The 15,879-nt window shown below is 37.0% G+C and overlaps 3 protein-coding genes across 5 annotated transcripts; 2 read left to right on the top strand and 1 right to left on the bottom strand.

The window, feature by feature from the left end:
- The first annotated feature begins 352 nt into the window (after window positions 1-352).
- LOC111467008 (small nuclear ribonucleoprotein SmD1a) lies at window positions 353-4,744 on the top strand. Its single transcript, XM_023111761.1, has 4 exons — window positions 353-458; window positions 579-655; window positions 4,113-4,304; window positions 4,439-4,744. The coding sequence occupies exons 1-4, from the start codon at window positions 445-447 to the stop codon at window positions 4,498-4,500; spliced, it is 345 nt and encodes a 114-aa protein (XP_022967529.1). The 5' UTR covers window positions 353-444; the 3' UTR covers window positions 4,501-4,744.
- A 1,375-nt stretch (window positions 4,745-6,119) lies between these two features.
- On the top strand, window positions 6,120-15,222 carry LOC111467002 (outer envelope membrane protein 7-like). 3 transcript variants are annotated; one of them, XR_002714470.1, is made up of 2 exons: window positions 6,120-6,492; window positions 10,247-10,623. XR_002714470.1 is itself a non-coding variant. In XM_023111753.1 (2 exons), exon 1 carries the CDS (start codon window positions 6,215-6,217, stop codon window positions 6,425-6,427), a length of 213 nt encoding a protein of 70 aa, XP_022967521.1. In that variant the 5' UTR covers window positions 6,120-6,214; the 3' UTR covers window positions 6,428-6,447; window positions 15,190-15,222. The 3 variants fall into 3 exon arrangements, 2 of the variants coding, with proteins under 2 accessions (XP_022967521.1, XP_022967520.1); XM_023111753.1 differs by lacking the exon at window positions 10,247-10,623 and adding an exon at window positions 15,190-15,222 and having other exon boundaries at window positions 6,120-6,447; XM_023111752.1 differs by having other exon boundaries at window positions 6,120-6,447.
- Window positions 10,958-12,903, bottom strand: LOC111467001 (aluminum-activated malate transporter 12-like). Its single transcript, XM_023111750.1, has 6 exons — window positions 12,502-12,903; window positions 12,286-12,426; window positions 11,944-12,216; window positions 11,755-11,867; window positions 11,533-11,676; window positions 10,958-11,437 (listed from the first exon to the last, which is right to left on the bottom strand). The coding sequence occupies exons 1-6, from the start codon at window positions 12,815-12,817 to the stop codon at window positions 11,114-11,116; spliced, it is 1,311 nt and encodes a 436-aa protein (XP_022967518.1). The 5' UTR covers window positions 12,818-12,903; the 3' UTR covers window positions 10,958-11,113.
- Window positions 15,223-15,879: the final 657 nt, after the last annotated feature.

Here is a 15,879-nt window from a genome sequence, read left to right as displayed (position 1 = left end):
TATCTGCTAGCGGTGGACTTGGGCTATTACATATATAATCGTCCTTGTGGAAGGTCGATTTGTCTTTAGCTACAATGGCACATGACTCTCAAAACCGTCCTTGTAATTTATGTTCCCCGGTGGTTTGGTTTTTACGATGGTGGTCACCCAAGTTAAAATACCGTTAACGTTAGTCGCCATTAAAGTAAATTTTAGCTTTTATTTGTTAATATTTTTATTTACAGATATAAACACCTCGCTGGGCCGGGGCGGGTCGGGCCGGGGCGGGTTAGAGCATCATTTCCTTTATCGTCTTTTTATTATTTTTATTTGCATTTATGCCCTTGTACTTTTCTTAAATTACTATTTCATACTCACCGGCAGCACGTAAAACTCTACAAATTTCCTCTCCCGCTTCGCTTGTTTGTCTGTGTTTGAAACCCTACATTCATTTCCACTGCAATCATGAAGCTCGTTAGGTATGCTCTTACGCTCTTCTCTTTTCTATTTTCGATCTCCTTCTTCTCGATCTATTCGCTGTTCTCTACCCAGAATGGCCGTTTTTATGTTTAGAAACTTGGATTTTGGTGAATGTACAGGTTTTTGATGAAGCTGAACAATGAGACGGTCTCAATCGAGCTCAAAAATGGAACTGTTGTCCATGGAACTATCACAGGTATCCTTCTCACTTTCACTCGCAGCCACGCACATTGATATTTTCTTAATCTTGTTAAACCCTAGATTTACCAACTTTGTAGGAGAGCTTTTTTTAACTTCCAACTTCTGTTTTGTTTTCTTCTTTGAACTCCACTGTAGTGCAAGTCGTAGAATGTTTCAGTTGGAAGGGATAGTTGGAATATGGGTTCTACTGTCAATTTGGAGTGGTTTATGATTTATCTTCAACCTTCTTGTTCTTGATAATTTGGCTTACATAGATTTTTCTCTGCTACATTGCTGCTAGAAATTTAATTAATGTTTCGTTTAAAATTGTGTGTGGCTATTTTTCTTGCGATGGCTGAAGTACATTGCTACTATTAGTCACGCCAAGGTTTAGTCTGTCCGCCAGTGTACGATTATCGTTTTTCTTGCTTTTGTCTCACAATTATCTCCCAACATTTGTTCCTGCAATTGTGTAGTTGTGAAAGCTAACTGAAGAGTTCTGGCAAGCGCGCGCTTGGAGAACCGCTATCCCACTCCCATTTTGAATCTTAAAAAATAGTACTAGCCCACTGCTAGTAGATATTGTCCTCTTTGGGTTTTCCCTTTCGAGCTTCCTCTCAAGGTTTTTAAAACGCGTTTGCTAGGGAGAAGTTTTCACACCCTTATAAAGAATGCTTTGTTTTCCTTCCCAACCAGTGTGGGATCTCACAATCCACCCCCCTTCGGGGGCCCAACGTCTTCGTTGGCACTCGTTCCCTTCTCCAATCAATGTGGACCCCCAATCCACCCCCCTTCGAGGCTTAGCCTCCTTGCTGCCACATTGTCCGATTTCTAGCTCTGATACCATTTGTAACAATCTAAGTCCACCACTAGCAAATAATGTCCTCTTTGGGCTTTCCCTTTCGGGCTTCTTCTCAAGGTTTTTAAAACGCTTCTTCTAGGGAGAGGTTTTTACACTTATAAATAATGCTTCGTTCTCCTCCTCAACCGACGTGGGATCTTCAACTCTCATCATTTAAAAAAAAAAACTAGTATTAAACTCATAGGTTGCTTACGGGCAACTAAATTCCTTGTCATCTAAGCATTGGGAGGATGCGGTGTTTTCTCTGTATAGTTTTTATTTTTATCATTCTTAACAAACAAATCAATTTGAACTATTGACTACTGTCTACTGATGCTGAATGTCCATTCTATTTCATGGCATATCAGTAGATTTAAACAAATCTTTTAAATGCCCTCTCACTTTTATATGGACTGATTCCTACCATTCCTTCTTTCCCCTTTGTTTTGAAGGGGTTGTTTCTTAAACCAAGTGAATATACTTCAACTTTTAACTTGAACTGTTTTTCACATGCAGTAGAATGGCATCAACTTAGTCTGATTAAAAACTAACTTCTGCTGAACACCAGTATTTTTGGATTGTGTTGCTCATATGCCATTCTTCGGTGCATTATGATATATGCCATCCTTGCGTTTTGGGTTTTGTCTTCTTCATCGTTTGAAACGTAATAATAGTTACCATCCTTAAATGCAAAAACCCTTGCATTTAGTGTTTTTCTTCTTTATTAATTAATAAAAAAATTATATATAGTGCACATTACAAAAGAAAGGTCTTGCTTTTTTATTTTTTTGCACCTTGCACGACATAAGGCTATTGTTCCCTGAGCTTTAAAAAACACTGATTACAATAGAATATGAATATCTTGTATTTGAATAACCATTGTAAAATGTTTGCGATACATTACAAATAGAATCTATAATAGATTATTTTTTCCTTAAGAATCCATAGAAGGACAATTCCAAGAGATCTTAGCCTTAAATTTAAGCCATCAGGCCGTGAGGGCTTCCAAGGAAAATCGTCAACCAAGCTGGGTTGGCATAAACAGAAACCAGGCTCATTGAACATGAAAGACCACCTCCTATAGAAAAAGGTCAGTGGAGGTAATGGTAATTTTGGGTTTCATCATAGGAATAGCAGAGGAACAAACCAGGGAGAGAACCCAATTTTGGAACTTTTTTTGAGCCGCTTGGGGAGTTGAGGCTTCTTTAAGTAAGTGACCACACAATCATATTAACCTTCCTGGGGACGTCAAACTTCCAAACTGATTTACCCAAAGGAGTTTTCAGCTTTAGCAAGGTCATAGAGAGTTTAATGAAAGTGATTTAGAGGAGAAGCAGTTGAATGAATCAATGTATTCTACCAGTCTTGGCCAGCTTCTAATTGAAACGTATCAATGTTTCCTATAAAGGCTATACAACTACCAATTTCTCTATGAAAAGAGCGAGCAAGCACTCCACAATTATCCCCCAATATTACCTATGGTTTTGGTTTAGGCTTCCTTGCCTATCTTTCTGGTTTAACCCCTTGTTGCCAACAATCACTCTTCTCCCTAAGCATTTAAGAATGAGGGCGTTATTTCTCTACTTCTGGAAAGAGCCAATGGAAGGGAAGTCCAACTCCCTTTTAATGGGTGCCTCAGGAGTTGGTGAATATTGATTAGATTGCATTAAGAAGTAGGATGTTATTTTCTCTACTTCCGGAAAGAGCCAATGGAAGGAAAGTCCAACTCCATTTTATTTGGTGCTTCCATTTAACGTATTTCTCTATGCGGCTGCTACTGAAACTAGTTATTTACTCACAGAGTCGTTTCTCACAAGATGCCTTTATGGGAGAGTTGGGACTCAATTTCATAATTTTAGTTGGTTACCTCTTTTGTGGGAGGATGTCAACTGAGATTATAAACAATGTTTTAAAAAGCTAAAGGCAGCCTTGAGACTTTTCCTCCGGTGGAGGTGAGGTGAAAGCCTCAAGGTGGTATGAAGCATAAGACTCTAATTTAATTAATTTTTTTTTACCAAGTATTGATAAACAAACTTAGTAATCATAAAAAGTTAAAAAAAAAAAAAAAAAAAAAAAAAAAAAACTATGAAGCATGGACACATATGTCCGGATATGCTTTGGCCATGCTATACATGGCTAGACACACCTCTAGATAATATTTAACCCATAAAATAGGGGAAATTTTGAGATTTTCTTTTAGATTGAATCTTTAAATATTGATCAATCCTAAGTATTAGGATGACATGTTCATCCTCTTGCAGCCAACTAATCTTTTTATATGTTTTAAGGTTTCAAATATTGTTAATTGACTCAACTATGGATGCTTTTAGTGAAGCTTATTTTATTTTTATGTTTAATTCACATTTTATCTATTAAAAAAACAGACTAATATACCTATATCGACACATATTTTATATAAAAAAACATGTCCCCAAGGTGCTTGTGTCCTACATTTTAAGAATTTGATGTGTCTCAGTGTTTATGTCATTGTCTTGTATCTGTGCTTCTTAGATCATTCATGTCAATTGCACCTAAACATAAACTCTAAAGTGATATCTTTAACGTCACTACTATTATCGTTAAGAGGAATCACTGTTTGGTTGATTTTGAGTGATTCTCTTGTGTTTCATAGGTGTGGATATCAGCATGAATACACATTTGAAGGCTGTGAAGCTTACTCTAAAGGGTAAAAATCCAGTCACCATGGATCATTTAAGTGTGAGGGGCAACAACATCAGATATTATATTCTACCTGATAGCTTGAATCTCGAGACTTTACTTGTTGAAGAGACACCGAGGGTCAAGCCGAAGAAACCAATTGCAGGTACGTGTTGTCCTTGTATTCATGCCTGTACTTATGGTCATTTTCTGCAAGTGAACTTGTGTATGCTGAGTTATATGCTCTACCCATTATCAAATGTGTTGCTTATGCATTTCTACACTCTACTGCAACTACAGGGAAGCCTATGGGACGTGGACGAGGACGTGGACGTGGGCGTGGTCGTGGTCGTGGACGCTAGATTTGTTGCAGTTGTTTCAAGTTTTGAGACCGGTAGTGTAAACACTTGTATTGTAGCGAAGGATTCTGAATTTAGTGACGGTATAGCAATTCACTGCTCAATCTCATGTGTTTATTACAACGTTATCCAGTTGTTTTTCTATGATTGACGTAGCCTTACTATGTTTCTTTGGTGCCTGGGGTCTGTTATTGATTTACACTCTAATATCATCACAATGATCAAACTCTGGCATGTCTCTAGATTGGAATCTCGTCTCTTATCTTCAACTTTGATAGATGTAGTCATGCAGTACTTAAGTTGGTTACAATAAAAGACTATTGTGTCAAGTCATTTCTGTAAGACTTCCTTAGAGTTCTTCCTCCATTTGCTTTCTCTTCACAACTCGTTCACTTTTGAGGTCTGTACGGCGGCTTTGGACCTGCGCTTCTTGAACTTCTCATTGTCATCAGATATTGTTCTCTCTCAACTTTCTTTTCTAGATTTTTTCTCTAAGATTTTTAAAATGCTTTCTTAAACTTTCCCATGTTCAATACGAGGATATATTATCTTTTTGGGCTTTCTTTTTTGGATTTTTTCTCAAGATTTTTAAAATGTGTTAGGGAAATTTTTTTATATCCTTGTAAAGAATGCTTTGTATTCTTTTCTCTAATCTCTAATTGATGTGAGATCTCATATTTACTGTATGTATTCACTGAATAGTTCATAATGCACGGGTGAAGAGATTTTATCAAAATATCTTCATCAATTCATATATTTCCTCACTGTCTTTTCTGCTACTTTTTTTAAAATAAGATTTGAAGGAAAAATATATTGGAGGATTACTTGAAAATCAGGATAAATTAGGATGATTTTGGATGTGTTTTAAGAAGACATGAGTATGGGTTAATATTTTATACTAAGAAAAGGGATTAACTTTTTAATTTAATTAATTTTATTTTCATTTATAATAAAGTCATCCGTGTTAGATGAAAGTGTCCGATTAAGTTAGGGAATGGTCATGAGTTTATAATCTAAGAATATACTCTCTTTGGGATGAGGTCTTTTGGGAAGCCCAAAGCAAAGCCACGAAATCTTATGCTCAAAGTGGGAGAGTCGTGTTCGTCTAACAATCAAATAATATTTGATTATATATATTTGTAACAAACAAATTTCACCCCGTAAGAACTAGGTTCCTAAAAAATTTTACTTTCACCAAATTGGTCTCAGAACTGAATTAACTGCTGCAAATATTTTCACTGTTTAATTTTTACGAATTAAATTACTAATTTTAACAAAAAAAAAATCTAAAAATTCATTAACCCATTAGTTTAGATAAAATAAAGCCTTTTAACAATTTTTTTTTTCTTTTCAGTACAATTTTCTTATCTGTATTATTAAACTCATAGCAATTTTTATTTTATTTTCAATACACATATTAATTACTCTTTTTTTTATAAATATATTGAAAAGTTAATTTTGTAAGGGTTAAAAATGAAAAATATGAGTGAGATGGAATATAAAAATAAGGGGAATAAAATAAAACATACTACTAAATTATTACGAAAATATAAAATATATTTCATAATTCATTATTATAATATATTTTATAGGAAAAATTAGTAAAAAATTTGAGTCATTTTATCTAATATTTTGTTCATCGTTCCTGGAAAATAGAAAGAGCAGTCGGAGCTCTCTGCTTCTGAGACACCTAGTCGGCGCTGCCACAACAAGAACCATGGGAAAGAAACCGTCTGGGTCCAAGCAAGCATTTTTCATCCTCGGAGCCTTGGCACTGGGTTGGCTAGCCATTGAGATCGCCTTCAAGCCCTTCCTCGATAAGGCCCGCTCCGCCATGGACAACTCTGATCCGACTCGGGATCCCGACGACCTTCTCGATAAACAATCTGATCACTTACAATCGGACGACGATCGAAGTACCAATGCTTGAAGTCGCATCATCTTGTGGCGGTATGAAAGTTTGAATTTTACATCTTCTCCTCCGTATCTTATAAGGTCAGTACTAGACCATTTTAGTTTTTAGTTGAATTAAAGTGATTCAGTTCTTAATTTCATACTTAGTGCCTACTCCTACTCTCCGGCAGTTTCTGAATGTGCTTGTTTTGACTCCTGTAAATCTAACAACAAGCTTTGAAGTATGCGGATTACCTGTTCGACGAATTGTTTATAAGAAATAAGGTGTTTTACTTGTTTAATGTGATGGGTTTGTGACAATGCGGCTTTGTATAGAAATGAACCGAATCAGATCCCCTGCATATGAGCTTTCTTAGAGACCAAATACTCACTTTAGAAGATTAGATTGACAGGAACAAAGGCTTGTCTGTTGAAAGAGTTGATAATTATATTAGATAGTATCAAATGCTATTTGGGTGATGGGACTTATTGGCCTTATCATCACAATGTCGGAAGAAGTTGACTTAGACGGAGTATTTTACATGGTAATGTGTAATATCTTTGTTGAACATTATTCGGTGGTCTAGCTGCACGCCCACACCCGGCTCGATTGATGCCACTTGCATCCTCCTTCCACTCCGGTTATGATATCAATATCCATTTTGGAGCTATGAGCTTTTTAGAACTAGCTTTTAATGCCATTAGATGCTCCCTTTTTTTCTTTTTTTAAGATCTTCACGTGCCAACTTTTGGTGGTGTTCTTAAGATAAATGGTGAGAAGGAATAACCAAACTACAATCCGTTATAGCCCATTTAGGGTTTGGAAAGCACCTCCATCGTTTGATTTGTCTTCAAGTTTCCTTTTATTGTTGGTTCATCCGTAGGGACAAAAAAGATGGACTGGGGAGACAGCAATGCAAGTGATTATGGCTGAATTGTTGAATAACACGATCAAAGCAATGTTAGAATCACGGACCTCCATAACGGTATGATGTTGTCCACTTTGAGTGCAAGCTCTCATGACTTTGCTTTTAGTTTCTCCAAAAGACCTTATACCAATGAAGATGTATTCCTTAATTAGCGGATATGGGACTCCCACCAACAATCCTCAACAAGCAAGAGCTTTTGAAGCTTTTTTTGCAAGATCCCACATCGGTTGGAGAGGGGAACAAAGTATTATTTATAAAGGTGTGGAAATCTCTCCCTAATAGACGCGTTTTAAAACCGTGAGGTTGATGACAATACGACGGGCCAAAGAAGACAATATCTACTAGTGGTAGGCTTGAGCTGTTACAAATGGTATCAAAGCCATACACCGAGCGATGTGCAAGTAAGGACACTAGCCTCCAAAGGGGGTGAATTGTGAGATCCCACGTTGGTTGGAGAGGGGAAAAAAACGTTCTTTATAAGAATGTGGAAACCTTTCCTTAGTAAATATGTTTTAAAACCGTGAGCCTGACGACGATACATAACGGGCCAAAACGTACAATATTTGCTAGCGGTGAACTTACACTGTTACATTCTTTCTGTCTTTGCGCACACAATTTGGGTATTGCATCCGAAATAAGAAAAAGACGGCCCCTTCAATGATGACTAGTGTTGCCTTTTGTTCGAAGTTCTGAATATTCTGGGTTTGTGAGACTATAGGAACTCCAACATTGAACTCGACACTTCTGCTTTGATTTAACAACAATGCATCTAACACTACTTCCTCTTGCTTTTTTGAGCATCATGTCATAGGAAAGCACCAATCAGCGTCCTGATATCTTCATTTAAGATTGAAAAGACAGGAGAAAAGAGACAAGGAAGTGAAACAAGTGCATTTCAAAGAGGCAATAACATTCACCACACTAGTCTCTAATCATCAAATGGGTATTCCTCATACCTAATTGCACTGTCATGGAGCACTGCACGACCCCCAATCCTCATTTGACACGATCCCAACATGTTGGTCTTAGCAGCACAAAGATCAAGAGGTGCAGTCTGAGGTTGTGAGATTCTTGCTGCAGGAAGCATGTCCATAGGCGAAGGAATTAGTATAAGGAGATATGTTGTGGAAATCATATTTTTTTCTAATGGGAATTAGAACTCTCCCATTCTTTTAGAACGTAATCCAGACTCATTGTGTAACCGTCTAAGCCCACCGTTAGTAGATATTGTGATCTTTGAGATTTCTCTTTCGAGTTTCCTCTCAAGGTTTTTAAAACGCATCTGCTGGGGAGAAGTTTTCACTCTCTTATAAAGAATGTTTTGTTCTCTTTCCCAGTTGACGTAAGATCTCACACTGCGTGAAAATTTTGGAGTTGCACAAAACCAACTTGACTCCAATGTTTGGAACACTCAGCACCATAGTGGACATGGACAACCAACCATCCCTATCTATTTTCTTGCTTTTGTCCAATTCTAGTAATTGTTCTAAACGATTTTTGATGTATGTCTTCTGTCTTTTAGCTCAGCAAGATCGTTCCTCGTAAGATCAATATCTCAACTAAAACCGCAAGACTAGACAAGTGACTCCCTCACCTTCTAGAAAATTGACAAATTGAAGAGGGAAACTTGGGTGGCGAATCAAACAAGAACTTGTCGATCTCGCTGCCTCTGTTTTTTTCTGTGGCTATGACTGATTCCTTTGCCATTGGTCTCTTCCTTAAGGTCACATCTTTGTCTTAGTTTTCGAAGGGGAAAACAATGAGTTCTATTCACGATTTTACTTCAGAAAAATAGTCAAGTCAAAGCTATTGTCATAGCCAGAGGTTGATAGATCTCACTAACCGGCAGTAGTCTAGGGATTGTTGCCTTTGGAAAGCACTCAAGTTCAAGTTCTATCGTTTAAGGAAACAATACTTCCCCACTTCCTCGTTCACTTTTATCTCAAATCTGAAGTGATATGCCTTTGTACCTCATTCACAACTATCTTGACAGTTTTTTCAAAGCATTATAAGGTTAGTGAGGGAGTTGTTGAATGTAAAATGTTGTAATATCTCAAAACTAAATCATGAACCCTTATCTTTATCTTGAGTAGTGGAGTAGCGCTTCGTGAATGGCTTGATTCACGATCTTTGCAATTGAATTAATCTCCCATGTGCCAGGACCTGAACTATGGTGGTGCTCTTCTACAGCTTCTTCAATTATATCGATAATAGCTCCTCTCCCTTCGGTCTCATTGCTTCACTCCTCTTCTTCTTTGTTGAAAACTGTTCTTTAACTCTATCTTTGTCTTCTCTCCTTTACAATTCTAAATCATAAGAAAAAAAGAGAGACTCAACCGAAAACCTGAACCTCGACTTCTTTCGTCTCCCTTCTTTCACGAGGGAAAAGTAGCTCTTTTCTTTCCTCTCGCTTCTTTCACTCGGTAAAAAGGATATTAGTCTTTCTCCTTCAAAATCAAGTGTTTCAAGTCAAGACTCAACCAAAAACAAAAACTACCTTTACTAACTGTGACGGGTTTCAAAGACTTTACGTGAATCAAAAGTTGTAAGATTATCACATGCAATAACATCTATAGTTGGACTCTACTAACTAGAACTTGAATAGAAAACCATTTGAAGGAAGGTTCGGTGGCCCTTTGTTTAGGACGAAAATTGTTAGAGACACCCCGTTTGTTAAAAACGAGAGAGATCAAGAACATATGGGTAAAAACTACATCTCCATTAAAAAACGAAACTAAGTGGAGTGAGGTTAGGTTTGAAAGCACAACCATTAACGCAATATTTTAATATTGTGAAGATACACAAAGATTCGTTGTCCTAACACCTTCCTCCCTTAGGGTTGCGTTATTACTTTTAAGGATTTGAATATCTGAAAAAGATGCCTACTTTTTCTATTGATCCAGCTTGAATTTTCTTCTGGTTTTCAGTCTGCAAGCCGGCCATCCCTGCACTTCCTAAAATGGATCCATCTTTGGCTCTTGAGGCTGTGATGGGAGTGCGCAGAGCCAAGGCAAAATGAAAATGGCCTGCAACTCCATTGTCACTTAATGTGTTGCTTCCACTCTGAAAAGGGCTCTCCTTCTCCTTTTCAGTTTAATATTAAACAATGCAGCTGTTCTTATTCTCAAGATCATAATATGAACATCCTCAATATGGTGAACCAATAAAGAAGAAGACTTTTGGGGCCATTGAAGTCTTAAGTTTCTAACTATAGTTATGCTGTTTGTGATGTGATTGTTATGGCAGCATTGGAATATGATCGAGAGCTCTCTGACTTATTCTCTAATCGAACATATTCTAAAACAAAGTTCTCTCTTATTCTCTGATCGAACTATATTCAAACAGGTCTTGATCTCAAGGCGTAGAAGGTTGGCAAAGTTCTCTCTTATATTAATTTTTTTTTTTTTTTTGTAAAATATGTATATATTATATTTTTAATAAATTGATTTAAAATGTTTTTCTTTCTCTCTCCTCTTTTCATTCTTCTAATGATTGCCCCACCTTTCCCTCTCAGCAATACTTTTTTAGGACTTTTTCATTACATATATGGTATCCATTCATTTTTGTAACGGACGAAGAAGGAGAAAGGAAAGAGCGGAAAAGAATAAAGAATCTGAAAAATATTCTTTCTTTTAATTAGAAAACGAACATGAACATCGGGAACCAAAAATGCTACTAAGCTCAAACTTGAAGAATTCTATAAGTATATTTTTAAACTACATCCAAAAAAATTGGAAATCATTATATACATAACACTAATAAAAACATAAACATAGACAATAAACAATGAAGATTCATGTGGTACGGAATCGACCAGCCTCCTCTAGTTCCTCAACCTCTCTTGCGACTTCTTCGACCTTCTCCAAAATCTCCATAATTAAGAACACAAAGCTAGCCATTGCCAATTCATCACCATTCTCAATCACTCCAAGCTTTGATGGAGTGATTAAACCGCTCATTTCTTGCCTAACCAGCTTCAATTTAGGCACTATGACACCCTCAATTTGACACCTTTTCATGTTCTTGATACCTTCTCCAAGCTCCTTCAGCGCCCATGCAATGGACGATCCGCCCATCTCACATGCCTCCTTGATCGCCTCTCTCATCCCTGATGTGGGCTGCTCCCAAAATTCCAAACACCAAACTTAATCAAACTTTCCAACAAAACCCATCAAATTTTGGAAACATTAAGCTTTGCATTTCATGTTCATACCTGTCTTGGTGATTGAAGACAGCCTTTGATTGAAAGAACAGTGGCTGCTAGCTCTCTTAGAACCTCCCCAATTTGTAGATATCTATTCCATGGATAGTTCAGCCCAAACTTCCCATGCCATGGCTCCCACTTGGCAAAATTAGCCTGAGAAACAGTTAATCTCTGTTCAAGATCATTACTTCATGGAAATTTACATCAACAACAATGGAAACTTGTTTGTACCAATGATTCCTCTTTTGATTTTGTGTTCAAAATTGCTTTACAAGAGCTGAAACTTGCATCAGATTTGTTCTTCTTCTTGTCATCAGCTGAGCTGAAATAATCCTCCATGCACCCTGAGAAACAGAATTCTATTGCTTTAAGTTCTTATTTTCATAGCTAGTTATGGTGGAATGAAGAAGAAAAAGAAACCTTGAATGGAATTGGCTAAGTTATGGAAGCTTTGGACGGTGGAGTGATGCAGTTCATCGCTAGCCCAAGCAGGGAAGATGAGAAGGTTTATGAAAATGCATACTGCAAATCCCATGGCAATGGTCGACAAGCGTTCTCTTGCTAATGCCATAATCTTTTCTTCTCTCATGCCAGACACCACAACCAAATTAAACGTCAATATCGATATCATTACTCCGTAGTCGTATTTCTTCTTTATACTCGGTATCAACCGCAAGTACGTCGCAATACCACCTAAATAACAAACAAGTTCAATAAGATATGAAGAATTGAACATTTGACTTTACGAGAACCAGGACTCACCGAAAACAAAGACGGAAACTCCAATAATGGAAGCACAGGCGACCCCGCCGACATCTTGAGCGAACGAACCCGCGAAACATCCGAGTCCACCCCCGAAAATCGTGCCTAACCCTCGGTTAAGCCCCTTGCTCAGTGTAGCTCCTAAACCAACAAACCAAAATCAAGTCAAAACCAAGAAATTTTTTGAATTATTGGTGCATGTAGTGAATGAATTACCTGCATAGAACTCAAAGACAACAATAACGGTCATTATAGCCCACATTGCATTATCTCCAACTTGTTTATAAAGAGGATTAAGGAGATAAAGAAGTGAAACAACAACCAAAGCAATCCCAAGCTTAATGCTATGGAAAATTTTCTTCATGTCTTGTTTCTTTATTCTGTCTCGAGTCGAGTCAAACAAGTTACGAAACTTGTTCACAGCTGCCGTCTTGTTCTTGTTCTTGTTCTTGTTCTGATCAACGGGGACGTCATCGGTAACTCTTTGGTCCTGAATTTCTTCAGGAATCGAGACTACTACGGCCGACCCCATTTGCAAGAACCCTGTTCTTTTCTCTGTTCTATAAGTTCGTTTGATTGTAGCTTTGAACTTGAACGCTGAGGCACTTGGGGTTTGAGGGGTGGGGCGTTTATATAGGCATGAAGCAGCTAGAAGACAAATAAAATAGTATTATTTGTAATGGTGTGTACGGCATTGCTGGAAATGGGAAAAGGGGTTAATAATTCAACACAGTTCAATAGTGTTACCAAACCACATGCTCCTTATTTCAGGTCAAAACAAAAGACAAGTGTAATGTTTTGTCTATGTATGTATATATGTAAATGTAATGATTATAGTGACGACATAATTAAAGGCAAGCAAATGTTACTGGTTGTGTTATAACAATAATAATAATAATAATTAAAAAAAAAACAGAGAACAGCTGCTGTAATGAAGAAGAGGGGGAAGAAAACGTGTGGGGGGGATTGACGCGTTTGAGGAAGAGGAGCTATAGAACATACTCGAAAAATTCATAATTTCAAAACTTTAAATCTTGATAACTCGATGTATGTGGGTAATAGGTTATGGAATAGGGCTCGATAGAGTCACGATAATGAGATCCACAAAGTTGTAGAAGGAATCGAGATGAAATTTTGGGTGTAAGGTGATATTTTTGGGCAGGGACATAAAAGGAATTAATATAAAAGTTGAAAATTTGCAGAAAGTCGTGAGGGGTGCGTGGGAGATTGTGACTGGCGTGTGTGACTGAGCGAGTACACGTGAGGGAGAACCTCAAATATCTATTCACACCGAAAGAGTTAAATATGAGGAAATGACAATGTTTGGAGCTATTGAAAGATTATGATATGGACATCTTGCATCACCCTGACAAATCAAATATCCATTCACATAGAAAGAGCTAAATAGGAGGAAATGACTATGTTTGGAGCGAGTGAAAAATTATGATATGGACATCCTGCATCATCCTGACAAAGCTAATGTGCTGATGCCTTGAGTCATACAACAGCACACTCATCTTTATTGCTAACAAGACAAACTAAAATTCAAACGGAGTTTGAACGAGCTCAAATAGTTGTTCTAGAGGCTGAGCGAGCTAAGAATTTCTTGGTAGCAGTTGATGGTAGTTTAAAATGCATATGTTTTTTGTGGTTTGGGTAACCGTTGATGGTAGTTTAAAATGCATATTCAGCAACGTCCTTCTTCAACTTCTTGGTAGCAGTTGAAGAAGGCCGTTGCTGAATATGTCATTAGGTGTTTAACTTATCAGAAGTTAAGGCACCTAGACAGAAACCTGTTGGATTACTGTAACCTCTGAACGTGCTCCATTGGAAGTGGGAAGAAGTGACCATGAATTTTATTACAGGACTACCTAGAACCTGGTCGGAATTTACGGTGATATGGGTTGTTGTGGATAGACTAACTAAGACAACTCATCTTATACTAGGGAAGTCAACATATTCAGTTGATAATTGAGCACAATTGTACTTACTTCTCGATTCTAGAGAAGTCTTCAGGAGGCACTTGATACACAACCAAAGTTCAGTACAACGTTTCGCCCCTAAACATATGGGTAGGCAGAAAGACTGAATCTGATTATCAAAGATATAATACGTGCTTGTATACTAAATTTTTCTGGTGGTTGGGATACCTACCTATATTTGGTAAAATTTTCTCATAAAGGGTACAAATCCGCATCAGAGTCAGTACACAACGTTTTTCATGTTTCAATACTGTTTTGATGCTACAAAAATATGTTGAAGATTCCGCACATGTTCTTCCTTACAAAGACTTACAATTGAAAGAGGATCTGAGCTACGAAGAACAACCTCTTAAAATTTTAGCACGGAAAGCGAAATCTTTACGTAGTAGAGACATTTCCTTTATTAAAGTTTGGTAGAAAAACGAGCTAGTAAAGGAAGCTACTAGAAAACAAGAGGATTTCAAGTTTCAATTCTATCCATTGACATTTATTTATGGAATCAGAAAGTTTCTTAAAGGAGGGAAAAAATTGTAATATTCTATGTATGTATTATATATATATATTATTTATATATATATATTATTTATATATATGTAAATGTAGTAATGATAGTAAAGACAAAATTATAGGCAAAACAAATTTTGTTTGGTTGTGTTATAATAATGATAATAAATAAATTAATCAATTTAAAAAATTTGAAGAAAGTTCGTGGAAGCTCCTTGTGAAGGAAACTCGAGTGTCTTATGCTGTTCTTGGAGAACTAAAAATTCATATTTTTTTAAAGCTTTAAATCTCGATAACTTGATATATATTGGATAATAGGTTATGAAACGGGACTCGATAGAGTCACAATAATGAAATCTACAAAGTTGTAGAAGGAATCGTGCTGAAATTCGATGCATAAGATGATATTTTTGAGCAGGGACAGAAAAGGAATTTGCAGGAAGTCTCGAGGAAAAAGGTGTGCGTGGGAGACTGCGACTGAGCGAGTTACAAGCACGTGAGGCAAAAAAAGTTGGCACGTGAAGGCTCTGTTTGGCTCTCGATTTGTTCCGTTTAGGACTTGTTATAACAAGATTGCCTCTTGAAAATTGTTAAATATAGGTCAAACTGAGAGAGACTAATGAATTACTCTTTTAGGCATACACTACAAGAAAGAGGAGCTCGAAATAAAGTAAGTAGCGTATGAGTTTTTTAAACAAGTTCTTAACTTGTTTTGAAATACACGAACATGTTGATTATATGATTAAGAGTTAATATAGTGATATACGTGTTTATGAATAATTATTTGTATATTATGATTGCATGCACCCGATGTGAGCATCTATAGGTTCATATATATAAGAATGCATGCATAAGATGTGAGCGTGCTACAAATGTAATATAGAAAGGTTTTGACTCAAAGTTATGCTTACCGTCAAACATGCCAAGGGTTATATGTGAACCTTGTTAGTCTACTAATTCTCGTGGAATTCCTGGCTGACGCGCTGTGTCCTAGGTTAGGCACAATGAGAATGTCTAACCGTTGGATTATATGTTGTTAAAGGCTTTCAGAGAAATTAGTAGATGAGTCGTATTTGACTGATAGCGAGTCTTACATACGTGTCCGAAA

The sequence above is a fragment of the Cucurbita maxima genome, unplaced genomic scaffold, assembly GCF_002738345.1.
Source record: "Cucurbita maxima cultivar Rimu unplaced genomic scaffold, Cmax_1.0 Cma_Scf00032, whole genome shotgun sequence".
NCBI classification, from domain to species: domain Eukaryota; kingdom Viridiplantae; phylum Streptophyta; class Magnoliopsida; order Cucurbitales; family Cucurbitaceae; genus Cucurbita; species Cucurbita maxima.
The sequence above is the reverse complement of the archived record's forward strand: the minus strand, read 5'-3'. Positions and strand labels throughout refer to the sequence as shown.

Bases quoted from the DNA above. Each gene is read 5' to 3' on its own strand.
- LOC111467008 (XM_023111761.1), top strand. The intron at 656-4,112 runs GTATCCTTCTCA...TGTGTTTCATAG, and splicing joins TGTCCATGGAACTATCACAG to GTGTGGATATCAGCATGAAT. The intron at 4,305-4,438 runs GTACGTGTTGTC...CTGCAACTACAG, and splicing joins GCCGAAGAAACCAATTGCAG to GGAAGCCTATGGGACGTGGA.
- LOC111467002 (XM_023111753.1), top strand. From the start codon at position 6,215: ATGGGAAAGAAACCGTCTGGGTCCAAGCAAGCATTTTTCATCCTCGGA.
- LOC111467001 (XM_023111750.1), bottom strand. From the start codon at position 12,817: ATGGGGTCGGCCGTAGTAGTCTCGATTCCTGAAGAAATTCAGGACCAA. The intron at 12,427-12,501 runs GTAATTCATTCA...TTGTTGGTTTAG, and splicing joins TGTCTTTGAGTTCTATGCAG to GAGCTACACTGAGCAAGGGG. The intron at 12,217-12,285 runs GTGAGTCCTGGT...TTTGTTATTTAG, and splicing joins AGTTTCCGTCTTTGTTTTCG to GTGGTATTGCGACGTACTTG.